Source organism: Hirundo rustica, chromosome W (genome assembly GCF_015227805.2).
Source record: "Hirundo rustica isolate bHirRus1 chromosome W, bHirRus1.pri.v3, whole genome shotgun sequence".
In the NCBI taxonomy this organism is placed as follows: Eukaryota; Metazoa; Chordata; class Aves; order Passeriformes; family Hirundinidae; genus Hirundo; species Hirundo rustica.
Genome location: NC_053487.1, coordinates 2,488,298 through 2,515,965, shown reverse-complemented (window position 1 = coordinate 2,515,965; position 27,668 = coordinate 2,488,298). Strand labels below are relative to the sequence as shown.

The window sequence follows — 27,668 nt, the reverse complement described above, 5'->3', positions numbered from 1 at the left end:
AAAGCCTATTGTATTCCAGCCTTCTAAGTGTGGTCCTTTGGATGTCCTAGTGCATCTGTTATAACATCAGTTACAGTTTTGAAAGAGTTGAAAAATTGGGCAATGGTAAGTGATTTCCTGGCACTCCTGCACTTACTCAAAACTGCACTGAGAGACAGGACAAGTGATAAGATCTTCCCGACAGTACATATGGATCTGTCATGTGGTGTTCACATGTGTTTCCCTAAGCATTTAGCCACTGTGTCCACTAGAGTTGACACAGGTAAGTTACTAGCTGTCTTCCTAGTATTGTGCCTCTACAATATTTAGTTTTTCTATTTGAAGATCATTCCATACACAAAGGAAATTAATACTGCTTGAAGTATGTGTGCTGTGATCTGGACCAAAAGTACTGGAAGGCTGGGAATAATCCAGATGAGTTCTTTGGTTCAGAGACAGAGAAATAATGAATTCAAAATGCTAACTACATTGTTTCAAAATCACTGAATATACAATAGGGGAAAAAATATCCAAACCTACATGGAGTAGACCTGACTTTGTGGCCAAATTTCTCTCTGACTTTGTCCTGAAACTTCTGTGGTGTATAAAAGGTGTAAATCAGGTAAGAATTAACCTGTGAAAGGTGGTTTATGTGAGGGCCAGGCAGCAGATACATTTCTTTCAGGAAGATGAAGTCTTAAATGGAATGAATGTTAAGGAAGGCATGTTAAAGGGGAAAAAAAAGTAATTGATCTTGCAGTGGTTGGTGAAATCCTTGCTACATTTAAGTGCCTATTATTTGTCTCCTAGGCTTTGACACTTCCTGTTTTTATGTCAAGTTTACTCCAGTTTTATTGCCTCATGTTTCTAGATATGATTGAATGAGATGAAAGAAACAGTAAGTGTGACATGCCTTGAAAGCAGAGGGAAATTGTTTCATAATCAAAATCAAGGGAAGAAAAACAACTGTCACACTATAAGTAATTTTAAAATAAAATAATATGAAATGGCAATTCCCATAAAGTTGCCTACTGGAAATACCAAAACAAAATGGTCTTTGGAAAAATAACTGTTGAACTTAAAGGTTTGTTGAAAATATAAAAGGCAAACTGTGTTTTCTTGAAAAAATATAACCTGAGCCATTTCTGATTAATTTTTAAAAGATCCTATGCAAAAACATGCTATATAAGCATGCACAGGTGTCCTAGGGTGACTTTCTGATGCTTGTATCCCCAATCGTCTGTTTTGTTTATGCTGGATATTAAGTTCTGCACCTTTAAGACTGGTTCCGAGAGCAAAGGGAGGAAAGAAAAAGCGTGCAGTTTGTTTTCAGAAACTGCACTTGCTCCCCTGCATTCCTTCTCACGGACTGTGTTGTCTGCAGCACAGACAGCTGTGGGAGATTAGGGACAGGTGGTCGGAGGATATCGCGTTGTACGGGCAGACAGAACCCCTCCCTCAATACTTAGCTGGTTAGTGTCCTTGATAAGGTAAGCAACACCTAACTTGTAACGTAAGCAGACGGATGTGATGTAGCAAACAGAGGTTTTATAACTCCATGTAACCAGTTAATAAACGCCATTAGCCGTCCACCACACTGGTGTCTGTGAGCTGGTGGTCCGAGCAGCCTGGGTGTGGCTGCTGTGTCGTTCCTGGAACCAGGTCGCTACGCCTCAGCAGAGGTAACAAGTGGTGCCGAAACCCCGGGAGTTGCCCAGGAGAACGGGAGTCGCCTGGACGGGTGAACGACGGCCGAGCGGCTGGTCCAGCTCGGCGGGAGGGACGCCTCCGGACCCACGCAGAGGATGGAAGCTCTCGTGAAGGTCGTTTCTCAGATTCATAAGCAGTGGGGAATTGATTGTAAAGCAAAAGATTTTACCCTCGCAGTGACGAGGCTTTTGCAACTTAGTATTATTGATAGACCGGTGGATATCCTCCACCCAGATGTTTGGGATCAATGTACTAAGGCTCTTGCCGAAGACACAATGTCTTCCGGCTCGGGGAAAAATCTTAAAGCATGGGGAAGGGTCGTAGAATCTTTACAGAAGGCTTTGCACGAGCAAGAAACCTGGAGAGCTGCCCGAAATTGTTTAAAGGTTTCCCCCCAATTAGGCATCGCGGCAGTGACGCAAACTTTCTCAGAGGGAACTGTTATTAAGAATTTTCAGAGTGTAAAAGATTGTAGTCTGAAAGTTAGTAATAATGTTCAGAGTGTTGATGGGGTCAGTTCTGCCGAGTGCAGAGGCTCGGAAGACCAAGAGCTCGCTTCAAAGCCTCCAAGCTCAAGGTCGCTCGCTGAGGAGATAAAACAGATGCAGTCATTTTACAACAGTCTAGCTGAAGAAGCTAGGAATGCTGGAAAAGCGGGGGAGGGACCTCCACCTTATGCGCCTCAAGATAGTGCTGAATCCGAGAGGGAAAGCAGGAGCTATACTACAGAAAAAAAAGAAGGTCATTTAGATAGTGGGCCCGTTGCCAAAGAAAACAAAGAGAGCTTGTTTGCTAATGCGGGGGCGTGCAAGCAGAAAAAGGGAGGAGAGCGCAAAGAGAGAACTGAAGCTAATCTTTGCCAAAAAGCACGTTTTTCTAAGGCAAGAAGCTCCCACAGCAGGAGGCGGGGGGAGCGCAGGTGCAGGGGGCGGCTCAGCCCCGAAAGGGGCGGAGGCCCAGGGGGAAGGAGTGGCCCAGCCCTGAGGGAAAGGGGCGGGGGCCAAGAGGGAAAGGGCGGCCCAGCCCCGAGGGAAAGGGGTGGGGTCGGAGCCCGACCAAAGGGCTCCGGAGCCCGGAAGCAGCCAGTCAGTCGACTTCCGGCTCTAAACCGGACTCTAGCTCAGAGGAAAGCCTGTCCTCTGCTGCCGGCTCTGGCTTCAGCTCCGACAAAGAAGAAGTAACAGTATATAAAATCAGTAACAACAATGTTTCTACTTGGGTTGAGGGGAAGTCAGAAAAAGAACGAACTCCTCTCACAGACTGGAAGAAGATAAAAATGGCATGCTTTAAGTGCAGCCAGGCATTTAAATTGAGCGAACGTGAAAATTATCAGACTCCTACCGTCAGTACCCCGATCAAGTAGACCCTATCAGATTCTCACAGCATGCAGACACAGGAGAGAGGCCACATCTGGCACCTCCTCCTCATTCAGTCCTTTAGCTATCTACCAAAAACCTAAGTCAGATCCTTACAATCTGTTTCTTAGTGTGTTAAATGCTACCTTTTTGTCGTTGAACCAATCCAATCCGAACTTTACAAAATCATGCTGGTTATGTTATAATGCAGAACCTCCTTTTTATGAGGGTGTCGCCCTTGATGCTCCTTTCGAATATTCTGCAGCAAACAATCCACACAACTGTAAGTGGGACACACCCCGGAGAGAAATTACCCTGAGTCAAGTCACAGGCCGAGGCAAATGCTTTGGCAGTGTAACCGTAGCAAAGCAGATGGGAAATATCTGTACTGAGTTCATCCAACCTAGTCAAAAGACTGATAAGTGGGCAGTTCCGTTCCTATCAGGAATGTGGGTCTGTCAACAAATCGGAATAACCCCCTGTGTGTACCTTAGCAAATTCAATAACCTTGCTGACTTTTGTGTCCAAGTTCTGATTGTTCCTAGAGTCCTATATCACGAAGAAGAAGAAATGTATCGCTTTTTAGAAGAAACCATCCTGCTCCACAAAAGAGAAGTAATGACAGGTATAACCATTGCAATGCTCCTTGGCCTAGGAGCCACTGGCACAGCCACAGGTGTTTCAGCTCTCGTAACCCAACATCAAAGACTTTCTCAGCTGCAAATGACAATTGACGAAGACTTACTGAGAATTGAAAAATCCATCTCCTCTCTGGAAAGATCTATCTCCTCGCTTTCGGAAGTCGTCCTGCAGAACAGGTGAGGACTGGACCTCTTGCTCATGCAGCAAGGAGGCCTGTGTGCCGCCTTGAGAGAAGAATGCTGTTTTTATGCAGACCATACCGGAGTCGTGCGAGACTCCATGGCTGAGCTGAGAGGAAGACTGGCCCAGAGAAAGAGAGAGAGAGAGGCCCAACAAGGATGGTTCGAGTCATGGTTCAATCAGTCCCCATGGCTAGCCACCCTTGTTCCCACATTAATAGGCCCTCTCACCATGATACTCCTGACATTGATTTTTGGGCCTTGCATTTTGAACAAGTTAGTGTCGTTTGTTAGAAGACGTTTAGAGAAAGTCGACATCCTATTTGTCGAACGCCTGCAATTACCGTGAAGTGTGTTTGTTACTAACATTTTATATTATTTTTGTATCCTATTATACTAACTTTAACAGCTTTTGCATTTTTATGACATTTATACTTTTATAACATTTATACTTTTATACTTTTTTACTTAGTCATGGGAGGGGGGGGAAATGTGGGAGATTAGGGACAGGCGGTTGGAAGACATCGCGTTGTACGGGCAGACAGAACCCCTCCCTCAATACTTAGTTGGTTAGTGTCCTTGATAAGGTAAGCAACACCTAACTTGTAACGTAAGCAGACGGATGTGATGTAGCAAACAGAGGTTTTATAACTCCATGTAACCAGTTAATAAACGCCATTAGCCGTCCACCACACTGGTGTCTGTGAGCTGGTGGTCCGAGCAGCCTGGGTGTGGCTGCCGTGTCGTTCCTGGAACCAGGTCGCTACGCCTCAGCGGAGGTAACAGACAGCAGAAGAGAGCTCTCCTTTGCTTTTTAGTTAATTTTTTTAGCTAGCTGAGGCAGAGAAGTTCCCAGAACTGTGGCTTTTCTTTTTCTTGGAACTGATCGGCCCTGCTCTGGACTGAAAAACCCAAAAAACACCGGGAGCTCACACCTGTGGCCCACCAGGGCCCGGGATGTGGCATTTTCCAGCGCAGGAGAGACTGATAAGAGATTGAGTGAGCCAAGTTACACCCCACGACAAGGACGTTCTGAATTTGCCCTCTCTTCAGAAGAGTGAGAGGTTTTATTGTTTAATATTATTCATTTTTTTATGCTTGTGAATACTTGGCTTGTTAAATAAACAGGTTTTTTCCACTTTTCTCCAAGGAAATCTTTTCCCAAACCAGTTGGGGACAGGGCTGCTTGAATCTGCTTTCTAGGGAGACCCCTTTGGAAGTTTCCTCCCAAATTTGCCCCAAACCAGGACAACAAGGTACAAAATTTCCTTTTTCTGTATTGTCACAGGAAAGTACTTATTCTAAATGATGAACATTCAATATCTGCTTGATATTTTGTCTTGAACTTCAGTCAGCGTTGAGTTTTATAGATAAGAAATAGTCTATTTGTTTCCTATATATTACCTGAAAAATGCATTTTCAGATTATATGGGAAGATGGAAAAATAGAGGGACATAAAGACAGCAAGATGTAAGGTTTCTTCTGTCTTTTTGCTATAAAATATTAAGCAATTGTCAGATAGTCATCACCATGAATCCCAAAAAATTAGTACAAAGGTGAAGATGGCCATCTTTCAGAAGCTGTTTCTGGCATTAAAAGCCCTTTTTATAGCATAACCTTATGCTGCTAAAGCAATGAATATGGATGTTTTCCATGGCTCTTGAGTGCTTGTGAGAAACTGGAATGTTAATGTTTAATGACTCAAACAATCCATCATTTGCAAAAGTAGTAGAGTGCTTTGCTGATAATGTGCAAACTAACTGCCCAGGGGCAGAGGGGCTGCACACCCACCACCACCAGGCTACAAGCTGAGTGCTGAACAAGATAAGGGAAGAGGCTGAAAAGAGGCAAATCCTTCGAGGTGGGATAATGCTTTTTATCATGCCAATGTGTTGCCAGATGAAGAAATGCTTGCACCTGGTGGGTTAATACAATGATCATTTTGCAAAATCATTAGTCTATTGAACTACACAATCAAAACTATGATAAACATTAACTAAGGAAAGGAATAAGAAACTACACTTCACTAATCTAAGGACTCAAATTAATGAACTAGGACAGTTATGCCAACTTTTCTTCTAATTTGAAAAGTAGCACCAAGTTCATTGAGCAGTGAAGTACAACTTTGGGGTCACTGACCACCAGAGACCACTGGAGGGACCCCCTGGGACAAGAGAATGCATGTGATGATGGGAGGAAATATATACTAATAACTTCGGGGAAATAGTTATCATATGTATCTTGCTTCTTCTGGGAAAACCTGAGTATATTTGTAAAATCTAGTGTACAAACAGAAGCTTTTTCTGTACTCAGCATGCAAGACAGGTGAAGCTATCCCCCTTGCATCCAGCACTGCAATAAAGAATACCTGCTCCCTAATACTAAAATTATGGTGATAGAGAGTTTACTTTCCTGCCGTTTTTGGTAACAAATGTCCTTACACAAGTTGTTCATCTGTGAAAATTCCCCTCCAGGGAAGTACCTGGACATTCTCATGTAAGACTGAAGGTATTCATCCCTTCTGATGTGCCATAATTGACTAAACTGTGCTGACATAAGAGGCAGCTGTAATGTCTTTGAAGGTGTCTAAAGTTTCCCGGAAGTGTCCTGTGATCCACAGTATTACATCACCCAGCCTGAGTGTATATTAACCCACGGGACTTTGTGTTTCATGGGCTTTCCCCCACCCCCAATGGGTCAAGACTATGATCATCACTTTGATCAATGAACATCGAAATTGCAACAATCAAGTCTCGTCATTGGATTCACAGGTGGTGATTATGTATCTTTCTAATCTTATACTTTCTTTTCCCTCATACATTTTCTTAAGTGATATTTTAAGCTTTTATATTGAATTTCTAACCTAAACAGCTAATTTTAAAATCTGCCAAGTACCTTATTCTATCTTAATGTTCTAAAGTTTGCAAGTAAAAGTTTGTTATTGAACCTCCTGACAATGTTGTTGTTTCTCCTGTGCACCGCCCAGAGTAAATCAAACAACCTACCCCTAAACCTGCCAAGCAGACCCAGGCATAACAGTGCCCTACAGGGATCAGCCTGCAGTACTTCTTAAGCTACGATTGAGGCACCTTGTGGAAAATTTAGAGCTAGCATGGAAGGGGGGGGAGAGAGTGGGAGATATCTCTGCAAAGAAAAAGCTTTACTCACTGGAAAAATCAGCATCAAGAAAGTACAGACAATTGATGATTAAGAAATATTAACAGCATACTTCGCATACTTTGTGTTTCTTTGAAACAACAAAGAAGTTTTGTTTCTCTTGGTATAAATAATTATCAATATAAAAGTTCTAGGATTAAAAGACCCTAACCCCACATCACACACTTCTTTGTTTATAAAGATAAAAATTTTAAAGCCCCTCATTCAGGGTTCATAATGTTCTGAAATGTCAGCCTGCTGATTTTGTTTGAGTGAACAATTTCTTTAGCCTGATGGCAGGGAAAAGATAAAGGTTCTAGGAGCTACCTTTGAACCACACCCATGGATCTGAAGGCAGCACAGTGCTTTCTTGCCACAGCATGCGACAGGACCTCAGGAATTTGAAAATTCTCCAATCAAAATCTAATTCCAAGTTGCTTTTCTCCAAGCCATTTGACAAAAGCACTTACCAATGTAATTTCTTATGGGAGTGTTAATAAAATATTTTTACTCATCAACAAAAATTCAACAAAAGTATACTGTATTTCAGAGTTTAGCAAACAAATTGCTTTTTCTGATTTACTTAATTATTTTTGCAAAATTGACTGTGCAGCATGTGATCACAGATGTCATGAACTTTGCCTCACCAGTGAGTAAGCTGGGGGTGCACAAGAAGTTGTGTGGGACAGCTGGGATAGCTGACCCCAACTGATCAAAAGGGATATTTCAGACCATATAGCTTGTGCTCAACAATAAAACTAGGGGGGAGGTTGGTGGGGGTACTGCTGCTCAAGAACTGGCTGGGCATGGGGCAGTTGGTGAGCCATTGTTTTCATTTGCATCACTTGTCATTCTTGGGTTTTATTTTTTTCTCTCGGCTATTTTTTCCTTTTCCTTATTATTAAACTGTCTTTATCTCAACCCTCAAGTTTTTTCCCTTTTACTCTTCTGGTTTTCTTCCCCATCTCCCTGGGGAGGAGTGAGCAGCTGCATGGGTCTTAGTTGCTGGCCTGGGTTAAACCACAACAGTTGGTCATGGAGGTAAATGAAATTTACAGAAGTGAGCACCTCTATTCATAGAGAGCAATAATATACATGGGAATTAATTCTACCAAGGAGAAAACAAAACTTTATGCATCCACTTTCTAATTGCTCAAATTCTGCTTTCTCACAGCTAGGCAAAGGCTGAGATAAAAACTGAACCAACAAAGACAACAGTGAAGAACCATAAACAGATTTTAAACCAAATATTAACAGAAGTAAAGATGCTGTCTTTAAAGCAATTCTTAAGGAACATAACTTTAAAGCTACACATTTCCATCCAGACAGGCTTCAGTCAAAGGGTCACAGGTCCTGGTAGCAAACCTGCTTCAGCACAGGCTTCTCTCTCCACAGGTCCTGCCAGAAGCCTGCTCCAATGTGGGCTTTCCCACAAGGTCACAGCCTCCTTTGGGCAATTGCACCTGTTCCAGGATGTGGTCCTCCATGGGCTGCAGATGGATCTCTGTTGCCCCATGGACCTCAATGGACTGCAGGGGGGAGAGCCTGCCTCACCCTGGGCTGCAGAGGAATCTCTGCTCCAGTGCCTGGAACACCTCTTCCCCCTCCTTCTTCCCTGACCTTGCTGTCTGCAGTTGTTTCTCTCACATATTCTCATTCCTTGCTCCTGGCTGGTGTTGCCCAGCTTCTTCCCCCCTTGTTAAATTTGTTGTCCCAGAGGTGCTACCACCATCACTGATTGGCTCGGCCTTGGCCAGCACCAGGTCTGTGTTGGAGCCATCTGGCATTGGATCTGTCAGACATAAGGGACGTTTCTGGTGTCTTCTCACAGAAGCCACTCCTGCAGCCCCCCAACCTTGCCACATAAACCCCCTACAATCATAAAGTAGTTGTAGAATACAGGTCTCTTCCTTAAATTCAGTAGATTACAAAGTGGCTTAGGAACACAGTCCATGTACTCTGATCCACAAAAACTAGGAATTCACCAATTAAGTCTTAAATGCTCCATTATGCACTGAAAATTTTTAAGGAGCCAGTTTTCTAACAGAGCAAAAAGGAAGATGCTCTGAAAAAAAGCAAGACCTTTTATGATTGCTTAATAGTTATGGTCAATTTATTTTTCTTGCTTTTCTGACAAAAAGCCACACCAAAAAGTTCATTTTATATTCTTTATTGTATGCCAAAGTTCATTAAAGTAGGGGTTTTGCTTGTATACAAGTTGCTCAAAATTTGTGTCTAGGCAGAGATTCATTAGTAATCTGACTTATTTCAAAGCATAGGCTTGTTAAACTAGGCCGCAATAACAATACTGCGTACAAGCAATAACTGAAGAAGAGCTGCAGGTTCAGGAGTTTCCAAATATTACACATCTTGAGATCTCATCAGGAAATAAAAATAAAATCAAATAAAAGCAGTCACAATATAAAATAGCAGCTCCATGTAGCTTTTTCAAGTTTTAATTTTACTCACAGAGTGTTACTTAGTTCAGTTTGCCTCATTCTTTGAAGCTTCATCAAAGTTTTCAACAAGATCTAGAATAAGAAAAATGTTGAAATTCAAGTCTGACCTACTTCAGCTTTGCCAATTCCCTCGCATCTCCCCTCCCAAAAAAAAAAAAAAAAAAAAAAAAAGTTCCAGGTCATATTAAGTGGTTACATGGCAAAAAAGAAAAAAAAATCAGCTTATAAAATACAAACCAAACAACATTTAAGAGTTTCATGGTTCATTCTTCTTGTTCAAACAAGTAAGTTTGAAATAGTTAATTATAAAGCACAATTCTAAGAGCATTTAACTTCACCATATCCGCAACAGAGCAGTGATACTGAAAAGGCAGTTTCTTAGCACTCTTCTTATTGACTATTAAATAATTAACTTAGCCATAGCTATTATTCCTACATGGGACAAAAATGCTAGCTCAAACCAATGATCCATCTAAGTCTCACATGGTATCTGAAAACAATGCCCACAGAAATTCTATAAAAGAATCACAGAAAGGCCTGAGTTGAAAGGGACCCTAAAGATCATCTCATTCCAACCCAGACACGGGCAAGGACACCTTTTACTAGACCAAGTTACTCCAAGCCCTTTCCCACCTGGCCTTGAACACTTCCAGGGATGGGGCAGCCACAGCTTCTCTGGGCAACCTGTGCAAGTGCCTCACCACCCTCACAGTAAAGAATTTCTTCCTAATCACAGAATTACAGAATCATTCAGGTTGAAAAAGACTTCCAAGATCATTGGGTCCAATCTTTGACTGAACACCACCTTGTCAAATATGCCAGCGCACTAAGTGCCATGTCCAGTTGTTTCTTGAACACTTGCAGGGATGGGGACTCCACCACTTCCCTGGGCAGCCCGTTTCAATGCTTTACCACTATTTCTGTGAAGAAATTCTTCCTGATGTACAACCTGAACCTCCCTTGGCACAGCTCAAGGCTGTTTCCTCTTATCCTGTCACTTGTTACCTGGGAGAAGATGCCAACCCCAACCTCGCTACAACCTCCTTTCAGGTAGTTGTAGAGTGATAAGGTCTCCCCTGAGCCTCCTTTTCACCAGGCTGAGCCCCCCCAGCTCCCTCAGCCACTCCTCATAAGACTTGTTTCAGACCCTACCCCAGCTCCATTGCCCTTCTCTGGACATGCTCCAGCACCTCAATGTCTTTCTTAGAGGGGTCCAAAACCGGACATAGTATTCAAGGTGCGGCCTCACCAGTGCCAAGTACAGAGGGACAATATCTAAATAGTATGTAATTGATATCTAATGCATATCTACCCTCTTTCAGTTTAAAGCTGGTCCCCCTTATCCTGTCACTCCATATCCTTGTAAAAAGTCCCTCTCCAGCTCTCTTGCAGCCCCCCTTCAGGTACTGAAAAGAATGACCAGTCAATACCCTTACTGTCCTTGGCCCAATCTTAGAGTGCATATATTATGTCTCAGCAAAATTCACTTCCTTTTCCTCCATTGCATGCTTGTTCTTACCTGGAACTTCATCATCATCATCGTCATCACCACCAGTAGCGAGTGGTGCTTTTCCATCCATGGCTGCAAGAACAAGCAGTTCAAAAGCATCAGTCAAGCTCACCATAAGCATCTTGATTACAAAGGTGCTTTGCTTTGTTTTTTGAAAATATTATCAGAGTCTGAGCTAAATTGCAATTCTCTATCCAGTTCCCCCGCTGAATAAAAATCTACAACTAATTATGTTACTAATAATGCTCAAACACACCAGCTGAAAAATGAGAAGATGCACACCAAACAAGTTTACTAGTCACCATCTTGGTTCTAGATAGAGTGCCTTGCATGGTAATAATTTTCAGCTAAAAGCACAGAGACTGATTTTACCAATTTCTCTTAAAAGCAGCTTAGTTTATTGATTACTCAGTGGTTCTCGAGGCTTACATATTTTACATTAGCAAGCTATAAAGGAAATCTTAGGATCTTATGATCCTAGGCCTTCAAGAAAACTAAGGTGCAATTGTGAAGCTGTAAGTAGACACATGACTAGAGGCAATTAAAGATATTGTTCCCTGGCAAAGTCAGAGGAATATGGAACTGGATACACGATTTTATACTTCAGTGGTTAAGGTAACCACATGTCCTGGCCTACATCTCTACTGACTCAGTAATTTCTTAACTATTTCCATTATATTTACCAGCACTAGTGAGACTTAACCCTGCCCATTGTAGTAGACCAATGAGCATCTGTCAAATTGAAGCAGTATAATGCTAAGAATAAATATCTCAAGTCCCTGGGTGCCTGTGCCGCTACTTGTACTTAATTGTACTACCTTGAGAATATGATATGGCTTAGCCCATGACCTCCATTTAATCCTAATTAATCCTTCTCAGTTTTCAAGAAAAGCATGAGGAAAGATATGGGTTTATACTAGACTTCTGAAATTGCTGTATCCTGATTTCTAGAGAATAAAAACAGATGAATGCATAAACTTTGTTCTGAAAAGGCTGAAGGACAATGTCACCACTGTCAGTGACTCATGGAGGTCCATGGTGGAGCAGAGCTCCACCTGCAGCCTGTGGAGGACCCCACAGCAAAGCAGGTAAATGCCTGAAGGATGCTGTGACCCTGTGAAAAGCCCGGGCTGGAGCAGGCTCCTGGCAGAATCTGCAAAGAGAGGATCCCATGCTGGAGCAGGTTTGCTGGCAGGACCTGTGACCCCATGGGGGAACCATGCTGGAGAAGCCTGTTCCTGAAGGACTGTACCCTGTGGAAGGGACTCATGCTGGAGCACGGGAAGAGTGAGGAGAAAGGAGTGGTAGACACAGCATTAGGAACTGACCACAACCCCCATTCCCTGTTCCCCTATGCCACTCAGAGGTAGAAGGTAGAAGAGTTGGGAGTGAAGTTAAGTCTGGGAAGAAGGGAAGGGTGGGGGGAAGGAGTTTTAAGATTTGTTCTTATTTCTTGTTATCCTACTCCAATTTGATTTGTAATACATTCAATTAATTTACCCAAGTTGAGTCTGTTTTGCCCATGATGGCAATTGGTGAGTGATCGCCCCCTGCCCTCATCTCAACCCACCAGTCTTTTATTGTATCTTCTCCCCATCTTGCTGATGGATGGGATTGAGAGTACATCTTGGTGGGTACCTGGCAGCCAGCCAAAGTCAACCCACCACAGCAATCTGCAGGCAAGCTTAATGTGGCAGCATTTAGCCAGCTTTTTAGCACAGCTGAAAAATGGGCAAGCTATGACTATAAATCCCTGCAACTGCATTTGTTGCCATTAAGATACACCTAGCTTATCTTAAGCATTATAACCTAAAGGGCTCAAAGAACAGTTGCTTCCAAAAATGCACCACAAAAGCAGCTTGCCTAGCTAGTCTGCATCTGTGGTATGATGTCTATCATTAACAGGCATAATAACATTGCCACTGTATCCAAAAAGGCTTTTGTTTAAAAGTGTTATGTTTCTTTGCTTACATAAAACTACAAGGTTTCAAGTAGATATGCATCCTCCTAGAAAATATACTGGTGCATTTTTGTGCATTAATAGATATATTTTGAAGCCACAAGTCCCCCTTGAAATTTAACTTACAGTCTGCGAACATAGTTTATCAAATATACTCTATTTCTTAATGAGAATAGAGAGCTACAAAAGTGGGACAGAACTGAAAAAGAAAAGGTAAAAGCCATTCCATGTTTTGAAACAAATCAGTGCCTAATTTACAAGGTACAAATAATTTAAATTCTTTATATGTGGAGCAAATATAATGGGAGTGTTGGAGGTTAGGTTTGGTTTTGTTTTTTTTTCCTATAGAATTTTTCCCCCATAAGTTGCTAAGAGACTAAATACTGATGCTTAGAGGGTGCTTGACCAACACAAAATAAGTGGCCCAGGGAAGGGGAAGATCACATAAGTTTGGGGGAGGGAAAAGGACAGCGCTGGGGGAGCTGAGCATTCCCTTCCTACTCTAAGCATCAGAGTGGATGGTCAGGCTGCTGCTTGCTGCGGGAGGAGTCCACTGTCAACAGAAAGTCCAGTCCTGGGAATTTTACCATCATCCATCATCTGCTCATGTGCCCAGGAATTCGGAGCCCCCTTTGCCTGCCCTGCTGGAGCTGGGCCAGCCCTATCCAGCCATCACAGCTTCTTCAGCACTGCTACCTTTACCAGGACACCCCCTTGCCTGCCGGGACATTCCCCCCTGCCTGCTTGGGGACACCCTGCCATTCCAGCCACCAGCCCCGGAGTTTCCACCGTTTCAGCTTGGTGCTCTCGGAGTCCCAAGAGAGCAGACTGCCCCGGGCTTTGTCAAACAAAGCCCCTCAAGGTTCCTGGTTCTGTTTATTATCAATGCTGTAGTTGGTGGTGGTTGTTTGCCTTATTATACTTATTAGTAAAGAACTGTTATTCCTTTCCCCATAGCTCTGCTTGAAAAGCCTCTTTAATCTTCTAAATTATAATAACTTGGAGGGAAGGGATTGGAATCCCCCACTCCCTAGCAGATACCTGTCTTTCAAACCAAGACAGAGTAGAGGGTCCATTCTACAAATGTGAGCAGGCTGACACACTAAAGCAGAATGATAATCCATCTAGTCTACAATTCCTGACAGAGGTCTGCCTAGACACCAGTGGAGATGTGCACAAAGTCACATGTAAGGAACTCTGAATTTAATATGCTGGTGGAAGAAGAGGACTCAGTGAATCTTGGAACCTGTAGGCTACTCCAGCTTCTACCAACAGTAAAACCACACACAAAACATCTTTAAGGCTATCACTCTTGGGTAGGAATTACTGGAGGATGAAATGCTGCAGATGTGCATGGGGATTTTTTATCTAAATGCCACCCCCAACATATGCTAATGGCAAACCCTGACTGAATAAGCTAGCTATAATGGTTTTACACTATTCAAAACTTCCCTAAACCAGAAAGAACTGCACCATCTCCTGATGCCTAACATTAAAAGGTGTAAGGCAGCCAGAAGGGGAACAAATGAATTTTCATGGGGCTCAAGTAACCAAGCAGGGCAAGAGTGTCCTGAGTAATAAGCCAGCTGGACTTATAAACAGAGCTTTCAACTAGATTTATTGGGGGATGGACATGGTTTTCTAGGCACTTGAGAAGAACTAGAGGCTGCCAAGGCATGAGGAATAAACAGAAAACACTTGTGAATTGCCTCAAGGGAATTAGGGTGAGCTCCTCTAAAAAGGGGATGTGGCTGACAGCCCAGCTGAAGTGCCTCTATACCTGTGTATGCAGCATGAGAAAGAAACAGGAGGAGCTGGAAACAGCTGCCCAGATGGAAAACCACGACCTGACTGTTATCACAGAAACTTGGTGGGATGAATTGCATGATTAGAGTGCTATGATTAATGGCTATAAACTATTCAGAAGGGACAGACAAGGAAGGAGAGGTGGGGGAGTTGCTGTCTATGCCAAAACCAGGATTGATTGCATGAAGCAATCTTTGAAGAACAGCAAAATGCTGGTCAAAAGCTTATCGGTGAAAATTAGAAACCAAGTCAAGAAAGGAAACTTTGTGGTTCAACAGCAGCCTTCAAATAAAGATCCCCTTTTATATTAACTCCTTACTAAAATTATCTTGAGTTTCATTTCTAGGTTGAGAAAAAGGCAACAGCAGGAAGCATCATGCTTGCGTGCCCTGATCCTGATAGGGGTCTTTAACCACCCAGATATGGGCTGGAAAAATGGCACAGTGAATTGCAAGCAATCCAAGAAATTAGTGGAGTGCTGAAATGAGTTGACTGTGGCCAGACACCAAGTGCCCACCAAGCTGCTCTATCACTCCCCTCTTCAGCAGGACCTGAGAGAGGAGAAAATAAGATGGAACAAAATTCATGGGTCAAGATACAGGTGGGTTAATAAAGCAAAAGCCGCATGCAAAAGCAAAGGAAGACAAAAGATTTATTCTCTACTTCCCATCAACATACAATGTCTGACCACTTCCTGGGACAAGGGCTTCAGTATGTATAGAAGTTGCTCCAGGACACAAATATCTTAATAATGAATGCCCCCTCCTTCCTCTTTTATTGCTGAGCAGATGTTAATATCCCTTTGGTCAGCTGGGATCCGCTGTCCTGGCTATGTCCCTTCCAAAGATATTTGTCCACCACCAGTCTACTGTCCTTGGGGAGTGAAGAAGGGGTATCGTTGGAGAGACAGCCTCAATGCCAAAGCACTGGTATGTTATCATCACCTTTCTAGCTACCAATACACAGCACTGTGAGGGCTGCTATGGGGAAAGCTAACTCCATGTCAGCCAGACCCAATACAAGTGCTTTGAGGATAATTTCCTAGTACAGGTGATGGAGAGCCCAACCAGAGGAGAGGCACTGCTGGACCTGTTGCTCATTAATGCAGAAGAACTTATGGCCTTAACCTGAGACATGAGATTCAGATTAGATATTAGAAAATAAATAAATAAATACTGTTAGGGTGATCAGGCATTGGAATAGGTTGCCTGGGAAGGTGGTGGAGTCACCATCCCTGAAGGTGTTTAAGAGGCATCTGGATCAGGCACTGGGTGATATGGTTTAGTGGTTTATGGGTTACAGTGGTAGTGCTGGGTTGACAGTTGGACTTGATCTTAAAAGGTCTCTTCCAACCTTGATGATTCTATGATTCTAAAGTCTCTCTAACTTATTGGAGAGGTCAAGATTGGAGGCAGCCTGGGCTGCAGCCATGCCTGGATAGAATTCTCAATTTTGAGGGGTACTGGATGGGTAAAACAGTAGTCAGGACTCTAAACCTCATAGAGGCAGACTTTCAGCCATTTAGAGCACTATTGAGTGGGATTCCTTGGGATACTGCCCTCAGAGATAAAAGAGCTGGGAGATATTTGCCATGTTTATATCAGATTGCTACCTTAATTCAAACCACAGGAGTTGTATGACTTGAACAAGTTTCTCCACTCTTTCCCAGCAGCAATGACTTACACCATAACAAACGTGCTTGTCAAGTCAGACACAGCTCCACCCTTTCCCAGACACAAGTACAACTTTGTCATAACTATAGCAAAGCTATTATTTGGAACAGTATTATTCCACATATAAAAATGTGAAGTGAAAAAAAAAAAAAGAACAATTGTAGCAGAAGAGTGGCAGGTACATTGATTTGAGACATCTGTTACAAGCATTTGTCCCTGGCACAGGTGGTATCCAAAACAACAGGGAGGCATTAACATGAATCATAGAAACACAGAATAGTTTAGGTTGGAATGGGCTTTAAAGACCATCATGTTCCACCTCTCTGACATGAACAGGGATACCTTCCACTAAACCAGGTTGCTCCAAGCCCTGTCCAACCTGACCTTGAACACTTCCAGGGATGGGGCAGCCACACCTTCTCTGGGCAACCCATGCCAGTGCCTCACCACCATCTGAATAAAGAATTTCTTCCTAATATCTAATCTAATCTGTCAGTTTAAAACTGTTACCCCTTGTCCTATTATACATTCCCTGATAAATAGCCCCTCCCTTAAATAAATAGTTGTCTCACCTTTTTATAAGAAGAGAGATCTTAACAGGTTCATTTTAAATCCTTCAAGTTTTTCTTTCAAGCCCCACTTCTACCACAAGGAAGCCACACAGCTGACACTAGGAAGGAGGGACCTGAGCTTCATTGGGAAAGCAGTTTACCTCACCTCCTGAACACTACTTCTAGCAGAATTGTAGTACATTAATTGGGTTTATATTGTGTTTCATTTTTATATTGGGTTTTGTAATGGTTTCTTCTGTACCACCCTGTTCCCCTGGAAAATGTATCATGAGGTTTGTCCCTGCTCCCCCACCCCACCCATCCTCCCACACTGGAATGTAACCCAACTCTGTTCTACTCCCACCTTATCCCTGATTGAGTAGTGGCTTGTCCCTGCCTCTAGCCCCTTCCCCCTGGGTAAAAGCCCTTGGGATCACGTGGGGCTCTCTCTTGCTTCGGGACCAGGATGGGGACGGGGACCAGACTGAGCACCAGACTCTGCAGGGGCAGGACCCCAGAATAAAGCCGTGATTCCCCCCCAGGACTAAGAGCAGACTCTTTCCTTTTGCCATCGACGGACACCTGCTCTCTCTAAAGAAAAAGGTTTGCAGCCCCTGGGATATTTAAAGCCCAAAAGGGAAAATACCTTCTGGCATGGTTTCTCTCTCAAGCTAGCTGAGGCAAAAATGGAGCACGGGCTCCGAGGGAGAGAGAGATCCGCTTCACAGAATGTTTTTCAGTGGGAAGTTGAAAGAAGAGAAGCATCATCAGCTTTAGGAACAGAGTCTATCTTTGGTGGCAACAAAGCACAGAAAGAAAAACCGTAACAATCAAGTTCATAATTGCCACAAGAAGTAGAAAGTAAGTAGGAAAACCCTACATGAAGGACATGGAACATGGTCCTGATGCCTTGGAGTGGCTACCTAGAACAGAGGCTAGACAGAGTTAGAGAATAAAGTGGGTATTTATTAAAGGCCTTCAACAGATACACCTTGGGCAGTGCAAAAGCCTCACAGACAGAGACTACACCCAAGATGGACGATGGTCATGAGTTTGGTCTATTTGCATATCAGAGGTTAATTCTTCAATTATAGCTTTAGGTAATGAAGTCATATTCCCCCAGTTTGCTTCCCCTCCCCCCCCAATTCACTTTTGTTTATACTTTTTGGGGCTGGAGGCAGAGGGTGTCCTTTGTTCTCAGGCCTGGAAGGATTGTTTTGTCTGTCAAAAATATGAAGAGAGCTTACTAACACTCTATATGGAGTTCAGAGTTATACACTAATGCAGTACAGGATCTGAAAAATATAAACGCTAAAACTTAAGGCATCAGTCCCAGTATCAACAAGCATGTCTTCTGTTCCCAATTCTTACCCTGTAGCAGCAGCAGCACCTTTCCCAAACACCAGATACTTAGGTCCTTCCTCTACTTTTCTCACATAGTTTTAGGGAAAAAAAGCATTCAGGTTCTTTTACTAATTTAAGGATAGAATACAAAATTGGTGTACCTAGCTTAATAATCATGCCAGTCCTGTTCACTACACTGTTCTACACACACAGAAATTATAATATATTTCCTTACAAATGCTGTATAAATGCCTCTTAGCTATCAAAAAGCCCATGCAAGAAATAATACCTTCACCACACCTCTGAGGGAACAAACAGTAGCAAGATGTCTGTCCTCTAGTCCCTCTCCCTGTTGTTTATGTTTCCAATAAAAGTGTCAAAACAGACATACCTCCTTTTAAAACCTAACTTTCTCAGAGTAACTCTATCTAGCTTTAATGAACTAGGTATGCCAAAATATGGTAGCCAAAGCAAATAGTAAACTACCATGAAATCAGGTCTGGCTACAACTTCCTAGTCCTAGACCAGCTGAGAGATATGTTTGGGGGAATGCTGGTTCTGGTCAAACTTGGGGATTGATATGATTGAGATTTAAGTGAGAATCTTAAAGCCCCTCACTCCTGGGGTAAAAGGAGGTCTCTATTACCTTTGAGGTAGAGACGATTTTAAAGATAGAAGAAAATCCTTGTTTTGTACTAGAAGAAGCGTCACCCTGGTTTTTCTGAGTTTTTTAAAGCCTTTTGATTGTTCATAAGAGGGAGTCAGACTTTTTAGCTTCTGTACAATATTAGTAGCAGTTTTTGCCTTTTCTCACACATGTAACATAAACAAATCCTTTGTTTTTCATTCTCTGTCCTTTGTTTGCATATTTCTAACCTCAAAACAATTGTAACTGACACTTGGTCTGGCCATTCAGCTGGGAGGTGATAACTCCAGAAGCCAATACACAGCCAGACCCACAAATGTATAAAAAGTAAGAAATAAACAGGCAGAGGAGCTCTCGGCCTTGGCTCAGCCTTGGGCTCTCTCGGAGGAACATCTCTGCCCTGCAAATCTCTCGTCTCCGTGTGGTTGCTTTGCGTGTCGCGATCACAAAGAAGCATTCTTAAAACAGTACCCCAGATACACTAAGAAGTCTATGAGTAGCCAGGGGAAAGGCTGCTAATAGGTGAAACTGCACAATCTGCAAAAACTCCAGGTGGTTGCAGATTTGTGACATTGGGAGCCACAAGACTGTTTTTGTCTTGTGGCAAATGTCTCCATAAGACTCTAGAGAGACTCCTCTCCCAAAGTGATGAAAGATTATGTTTAAATGGTGAAACTGACTGAAAATCACAGGTTGTGTCTCTCTATGCTGTTTGTAAGAAAGTTAACAGTTTGTAAAAGGAAGAAAGAATGTTTTGAAGTTTCATTTTGTTTTTCTTTGGTTTTTTTTTCAACTTTTCCATCCTTTTAGTGTGTGTTAATAAAACTATTTGTTTATTTTTAAGCTTAAGCCTGCTTTGCTTCTCCTGATCCTCTCCCACAACAAGAGAGTAAACACTAAATTTAGCAAACAAAATTTGGCGAAAGTGAAACCACTACCTATACAAATAAGCCCCATAGCTGCCAGCAGGAAATGCATTCAAGTTTTAACTTACATTGCTTGGGTAGAGCTTCTGCCAATCTCCTCAGGCTAGTCAAACTGTTAGCTCCAAGCTGATTTAAGATGCTAGGAAGCATTTCTGTCAGCTGTTTTGTCTCAGCATGGCCAGTGATAGTGAAAGTGTTAGCAGCCAGGGATGCCTGAACTTTAGGGTTATTGAAGTGAATGACTGTTCCTTGGTTGGTGAACATATTTACCTGCAAGGGAGAAAAATAAAACCAAAACCAGTATTTCAAGCAGTTTAGCATGATTTTCCAATTTAACAGGAAACTAGTTGAAGTTCCTAAAGCTCAATTAAGCACCTATAGATAATTTACAGGCAAGTTTAAGATGTTACTTACAAGGAAATTAAGTTTTATATACATTTTATATTTCTATATAGAAAAGCATTTTCCCCATTCAAGCAATTACCTCTTCAATTCCAGAAATATTGTTGACACCCAGTTTCTTCAAAGAAAACTGAAGTTTCTTGTCATCTGCTGTAGCTGTTCTATGGACAACCTTCTTCTTTCTGCGGGCAGTACCCTTTGCAAAAAAAAAAAAAGTTATGAATTAATATTTAATTAATTCTTTGCAAACTAATTTTTGTGGCCATATAACTACTCTGCAGCCATCTACAAATAAACTTCGTATGCAAAGTTCTTTTTCTGTGTTACAGTACACACAACCCCACTCCTTCAACTGCGCTGCAGCAGTCTTTTCCTTGCTAGAACAAGCTTTGCACATTTATGAGAAGTGTGAGATTTCAGGATACAGTGCACCACAGAAGCTATATTTCCTAAGTCTCATGGGGATTCTGCAACATTCTACTTAGGAAAGAAAAACTTCAAGTGTATCCTTGTGTGTTACCATAGACGTAAAATTTAAAACCGATCATCTCCTGAAGACTGACATACTCTACAGTCCTGTATGCCTAAAGAGTTGCTATCCTAATTTGGTGACTGAGATATGTGACCTAAAGTTAATTTGTGTTAGGTATTTGTGCTGGCTTGAAGGCAAAACCAGCGAGAGACTCCAAGTCAGAAAAAAAAAATTAATAGGAGAGAAAAAAAAGTAAAATAAAGTAAAATAAAACACATGCAATGGTACAAAAGATCACTGACAGAGTCAGAATACAACCTGAAACCGTGGTGGTAGCAGTCCAGATGAAGTGGTCTTGTTGAAGCAGTGTTCCTGCAGAAAGGGCTGGTAGCTCTTGTCCTCTGGGAATCCAGTGGGTAAGGCTGCCTGTGCTGTCCCAAATCCCAGATTATATCCAGGTGGGAATGCTTGGCTCCTCCCCCTGGGCAGAGCATCTCACAATGGACTGATATAATTTTATCAGTCTTGTAATGGGTCCTTGATTGCCTATTAAAAAGAGATAGCTCCCGGAGGGAGTTATCTATGAGTCATGCAGGAAGGCATGGATGGGCCATTAACAGAAGATAGTCTGGAGGGAGGGGGCAAGGGAAACAGTGCACAACTTAGTTTCAACATTTCATGTAGATGGTGATAGAATACATACTTTGGGCACATTTTACATTGTAACCTAGGACAGTATTGTGATATGTAATTAATTCGCGTTAAATATGGCAATATGTAATCTAAAGTTAATCTGCGTTTGGTCAGATTTAAAATCTGTAGAACCTAAAGTGTGTTTAGGGTTAAAGAAAAAAAAAAAGCTAAACTGTAAGAAGAGGACACGAGGATTGAAAGACAAGGAGGATCCCTGCTGGGAAAAGCCTCAGGACAACCAACAAAACTAAAAGAATGGGAAAAATGGGGAGATTGGCCATGTCTCCCCCGGAGATGGGCCTGCTAACGACCGAGTGATTAAGAGGAGATTGATATCTTATCTGTTCCGGCCCGATTTAACATTTCCAAACCTTCTCCAGACCCGGCAATCATGGCATTGTTCTACTCCGAGAACCTATTCAACTGACCTGGGACCTGAACATGAATACCTAATGAAGCTACCACGAAGCAAGAGCGCTACAATCACCGTCCACTCTCAGCGAAAGACTGTATAAAAATCAGCGGCTCTGGGCACACTTGGTGAACAGAGTGGATACGGAGCAATAGAGTCCGTTTCTGAGTTCACCCAGAGCCGAAACCCTGGGGTTCGATGCTGTTCCTTTTAATTGTGGCTGTTAGAGACTGAATTTAAGTCTCGAAAAAAAATTCTAAATTTTGATTTACGGAATTGGGCTTGTTCGTTCATTACAGAAGATATGCTATTAGTTGAAGAAGCTAATTATAACCTATTGGGCCGAGATCTGATGGTTGCATTAGGCATTAATTTAATAGTGAAAGATTCCAAATTGATAGTGAGTTTATATAAATTGACCCTCGAGGATGAGAGGGAAATTAACCCCAAGGTGTGGCACACTGGAAGGGAGGCAGGGAGACTGGAAATGGAACCTATTTCGATCGAAATTGAAAGACCAGAGGACCCCATAAGGGTGAAACAATACCCTATCTCCCTGGAAGGGAGGCAAGGATTAAAGCCTATAATAGAGGATTTAATAGCTAAGGGGATCCTGGAATCCTGCATGTCCCGACATAACACGCCTATCCTAGCAATAAGGAAAACGGATGGGAGCTATTGATTAGTTCAGGACTTAAGGGCTGTAAATGAGAGAACAAAGACACGGTTCCCTGTGGTAGCAAACCCATACACTCTTTTGAACCGGGTTTCCCCAGAGGATATATGGTATAGCGTAATAGACATAAAGGATGCTTTCTGGACTTGCCCATTAGCAGAAGGAAGTTGAGACTACTTCGCTTTTCAGTGGGAGGACCCAGACACAAATAGAAAACAGCAGCTAAGATGGGCATCCCTTCCCCAGGGGTTTGTCGACTCACCTAATCTGTTTGGACAAGCCCTAGAACAACTACTGAGCCAATTTTCCCCAAGGGAGGGGACCAAGATCCTGCAATATGTAGATGACCTGCTAATTGCGGGACAAGAGGAGGGGAATGTGAAAGCCTGCACCATATCATTGCTAAACTTTTTAGGAGAGAAGGGACTGAAAGTCTCAAAGTCTAAACTACAGTTTGCAGAGCCTGTGGTAAAGTATTTAGGACATTGGATTACAAAAGGAAAAAAAAAGATTAGGCCCAGAGAGGGTGGCCGGCATAATAGAGTAACCTCCCCCAAGAAACAAAAGACAAATGAGACAGCTGCTGGGGCTCCTCGGATATTGCTGACAGTGGATAGAGGGTTATAGTGAGAAGGTGAAGTTCTTGTATGAGAAATTAACCACAGATAAGCTGAAGTGGACTGAGCAAGACAAAAGAGAGTTAAGGCATTTAAAGGAAGCTTTAATCGCAGCCCCTGTCCTAAGCCTCCCAGATGTGAAAAGGAAGTTCCAGTTGTTCATAGATGTGAGCAACCACACAGCCCATGGAGTCTTAACACAAGATTGGGCAGGGGACAAAAAAACCTGTGGGTTATATCTCAAAATTGCTAGATCCAGTAAGCAGGGGATGGCCCACATGCCTACAGGCAATTGTGGCAGTAGCCCTGCTAGTGGAAGAAGCTAAGAAAATAACCTTTGGGGCTCCGTTAGTAGTATATACTCCCCATAGTGTGAGGACTATGTTGCAACAAAAGGCAGATAAGTGGCTTGACAGATGCTAGACTTTTAAAATACGAGGCCATACTCATCCACGCACCTGAATTAGAACTAAGAACAACCACAACCAAAAACCCAGCTGAGTTCCTCTTTGGAGAAGCATCAGAAGGGCCCACCCACAACTGCTCTGAAATGACAGAACTCCAAACAAAGATTAGGGCAGATTTAGAGGAAGAGGAACTGGAGGAAGGGGAAAAATGGTTTGTGGATGGATCAGCCTGAGTTTTGGAAGGGAAAAGGAAGTCAGGTTATGCTGTCATAGATGGAAAAACAGGAAAAGTAGTAGAATCTGGCCCCTTGAGCGCATCCTGGTCAGCACAAGCGTGTGAACTATATGCAGTCCTGCAGGCTCTAAAAGGACTAAAAGGAAAAGCAGGGACCATTTACACAGATTAAAAATATGCTTTTGGAGTGGTTCACACATTTGGAAAAATTTGGGAAGAAAGAAGATTTATAATAAATACCCGGGGAAAAAGTCTAGTACATGAAAATTTAATAAAACAAATTTTGGAGGCTATAAGAGAACCAAAAGCTATCGCAATGGTATATGTAAAAGGGCATCAGATGGGAATGCAGTTCAGAACAAGAGGAAACAATCTAGCAGATCAGGAGGCAAAAAGGGCAGCGCTCCTTACCCTAAATGCTCCAGAAACCCGAGAGGGTGAAACCCAGGAATTTCCTCCCTGTCCTTCTGAGAAGGAGATAGAGGAATTAAAAAAGATAGGAGGGATACTAGAAGATGGGAAGTGGAAATTACCAGATGGTAGAGAATTGATACCAAAAGACTATGCTAGAAAAATCTTAAAAAGGCTACATTTGCAGACCCACTGGGGAACCCAAGCTCTGGCTGAACAATTTTTGAAGTTCTTTGGGTGCAAAGGAATCTATGAACTAGCAAAACAGGAGGTCCAGGGATGTATGACATGTCAAAAGATAAATAGATCTAGGACCAGGCAGGTATCCCCAGGGGGACACCCTTTGGCATATCGCCCATTCGGGAGGATCCAGGTGGATTTTACTGAGTTACCAAAAATTGGGAGGCATAGATACCTGTTAGTTATAGTGGATCAATTAACTCACTGGGTAGAAGCATTCCCTAGTCCTCGGGCCATCACCCAAGTGGTTGCTAAGAAACTACTGGAGGAAATAATACCAAGATATGGGATCGCAGACTCCATAGATTCAGATCAAGGGACGCACTTCACCTCCAAAATCATAAAACATTTGGCAAATGCCTTAGGAATCCAGTGGGAATACCATATGCCCTGGCACCCCCAGAGTTCGGGACAGGTAGAAAGGATGAATCAAACATTAAAAGCTCAATTATCAAAAATTATGCTTGAGACCAAAATGTCATGGGTGAAGTGCCTCCCCCTTGCACTTTTAAACATCAGGACTCAACCCCACTCCGGATCAGGGTTGTCCCCTTTTGAGATGCTTTATGGAATGCCATATGAACATGGAATGCCAGTGGGACACCCTCGGGTTGAGGATTGCCAGATACAATCTTATCTTGTATCAATTAATAAAAATTTACAGGAACTTCGAAAGCGTGGACTAATATTACAGAGTACACCCTTAGGATTTGCCATCCATAAGATCCAACCGGGAGACAAGGTGTTAATCAAGACGTGGAGAGAAGCACCGCTAACTCCTCACTGGGAGGGACCTTTCCTCGTCCTCTTGACCACGGACGCTGCAGTCCGAACCACAGAAAAAGGCTGGACACACTCTTCCCGAGTAAAAAAGGTCGAGCTGCGAGACAACACTCCGGAGTGGAGAATAACCTCTTCACCGGGAGACCTGAAGCTGAAAATCCACCAACAGACTCAATGACCAACCGGTATTCGATAAGTTGTCTTCAAGTTGGGTGTACCTGTTATCCTTTTGTTCATTTTAAGTGTGGTTATTGTAAAGAGATTTGGGTAGCCCATTGTTTCAGTGGGATCAGACCTTGGAGCCTGTGTAAAACTTGTCTAGAGGAGGAAAGGCGGCTCACAGACCTTTTTCTATTTGTTGCCACTGAGGGAGGTATATTGGAATTGGATTCCCCAGGGTGGTTCCATTTATTCACAAACGGGTTGAGGGGGAAGCTAAATACAAAAGCCGAACCTTTGGCAATTGAGTGTAGGAGGGTACCAGAATAAATTGGGGATGTGTATGATGAACGGAAAACCCTATTGGGTAGGGCAGAATGAAAAACTTAAGACAGCTTCCCTAAGCAACGGGCCCATCATACTGGATCTGTTAAATGAAAATGATGAAATAGTTTGCTTGAAGCTAGAAGGAACCTTCTGCTTCTCCAAAAACGAGGAGGGGATGGACCCAGAGAGCAAAATACAGGAAGTGGCCCAGGAATTAAAGAGACAGGAGGCAGAAGCAAAAAGAAAGAGGATGGAACAAGAAAGGATAAGGTCACTCAGAGAACAATACGAGCAATTAGAAAGACAATATAGTGATTGGGGTTTGCCGGCCTCCAGCAATAATCTTTTTAAAGAACTGATGCAGGAGATTGCCACTAAATTGGTACTGTCAAACTGTTGGATTTGCAGGGGACTGAAATCAGCTGAGAAATGGCCCTGGAAAGGTGAGAGTTTGACTCCAGAACAATTTCTAAAATGGGACAATCAAATAATAAAAACCATGTCATGACCTGAGGGGTGGAACTTGCACCAAAGAATAATAGGGACCATATGCATTAGTAGAGAAAGGAATAAGTATACTGAGATAGTGGGATATACCCCTTGTATATCCACTCTGGCTGTCAATTCTAATAATAAGACTAAGGTCTGGCAGCCTGAGCCACCTGCAGGATACTGGAGCAGAAAGAAAGAAAAATAATGTGACTGGATTAATGAAATTGGGCTATGCTGGAATAAACTTGCTGGAGCCAACCCTTACCAATCATTAGGGAACTTAAAAGAGTTTTGGGAAATGCCAGAAAGCACAGAAATTAAATGGAAAGCCCCAAGTGGAATCTATTGGATATGTGGGAAAAAGGCCTATAGTGAGCTACTCTGCAGGTGGAAAGGATCCTGCACTCTGGGGATGATCAGACCCTCCTTTTTCACGCTACCCCCGATCAGAAAGCAATCTACTAGGTGCTCTGTTATATGAAACCCTAAACAGGCAGAAAAGGGAGATAAAAAGAGAACTCCCAAATGCAGGAGGAAACCAGAAATGGGGAAGCGAGGAATGGCTGGCGGAACGAATAATAGAGTATTACGGTCCTGCAACTTGGGCCCAGGATGGAAGCTGGGGTTACAGAACCCCGGTCTATTTATTAAATAGGTTGAACAGATTGCAGGCTGTAGTGGAAATAGTCTCAAACCACACCTCAGATGCCTTAGAGCTATTAGCCCAGCAGCACTCACAAATGAGGGCTTTCGTGTATCAAAATAGAATTGCTTTAGACTAATTGTTAGCAGAAGAAGGAGGGGTATGCGGGAAATTAAACGAATCAGAATGTTGCATAGAGATAAATGACTACGGAGAAACCATCAGAGGCCTAGCAGCTGAAATAAAGAAGGTAGCACATGTACCAGTTCAGAAATGGAACTCGATCCTCCAAGCCTCCTGGTGGGATCAATTGTTTGGGACTGGGGCTTGGTGGAAGAAAGTGGGGTTCTTCATTTTATGTTCAGTAGCAGGAGTTATCTTCCTACCATGCCTGATACCGTGTTTCATTCGTCTCATACACACGGTAGTACAAGGAATGCAAATCGCAGCATTACCCACAGATCCCGAATTAGCCTCAGGGGGCTTTAGCAAGAACAGTAAAGTATCAAAAATCATGAAATTAAATGAGGAAAGAAGCAGGGCAGCAGAAGTTCTGGCAAGATTTGAGGCCCGAGTACAGGGAGGAGAAGAGTGTAAGAAATATTGGGATGAACCCGAAGAAGAGTGGGATGACTATAAAGATGATGTTTAAAGTATAAGAGGTCTTTTGTGTTTGGTAAAATTCTTGTTAAGAGGCTTTTTTGTCAAAGAAGAAAAAAAAAGGCAATAACAGGAACACGAATTAAATGTGTTTATATAGAAGGGGAGGGATTGTGATATGTGACCTAAAGTTAATTCGTGTT

General features: G+C 42.7%; 1 protein-coding gene across 1 annotated transcript in view; it reads right to left on the bottom strand.

The window, feature by feature from the left end:
• Nucleotides 1-9,175: 9,175 nt before the first annotated feature.
• The window catches only part of LOC120764871 (transcription factor BTF3-like), a 29,364-nt gene continuing 10,871 nt past the window's right edge, over nt 9,176-27,668 (bottom strand). The window contains exons 3-6 of the mRNA XM_040088987.2: nt 20,381-20,494; nt 19,965-20,166; nt 11,000-11,062; nt 9,176-9,552 (exon numbers count right to left, since the gene is read on the bottom strand). Coding sequence (XP_039944921.1) covers nt 9,506-9,552; nt 11,000-11,062; nt 19,965-20,166; nt 20,381-20,494 — 426 coding nt within the window. The 3' untranslated portion in view covers nt 9,176-9,505. The remainder of the gene's footprint in view (nt 9,553-10,999; nt 11,063-19,964; nt 20,167-20,380; nt 20,495-27,668) is intronic.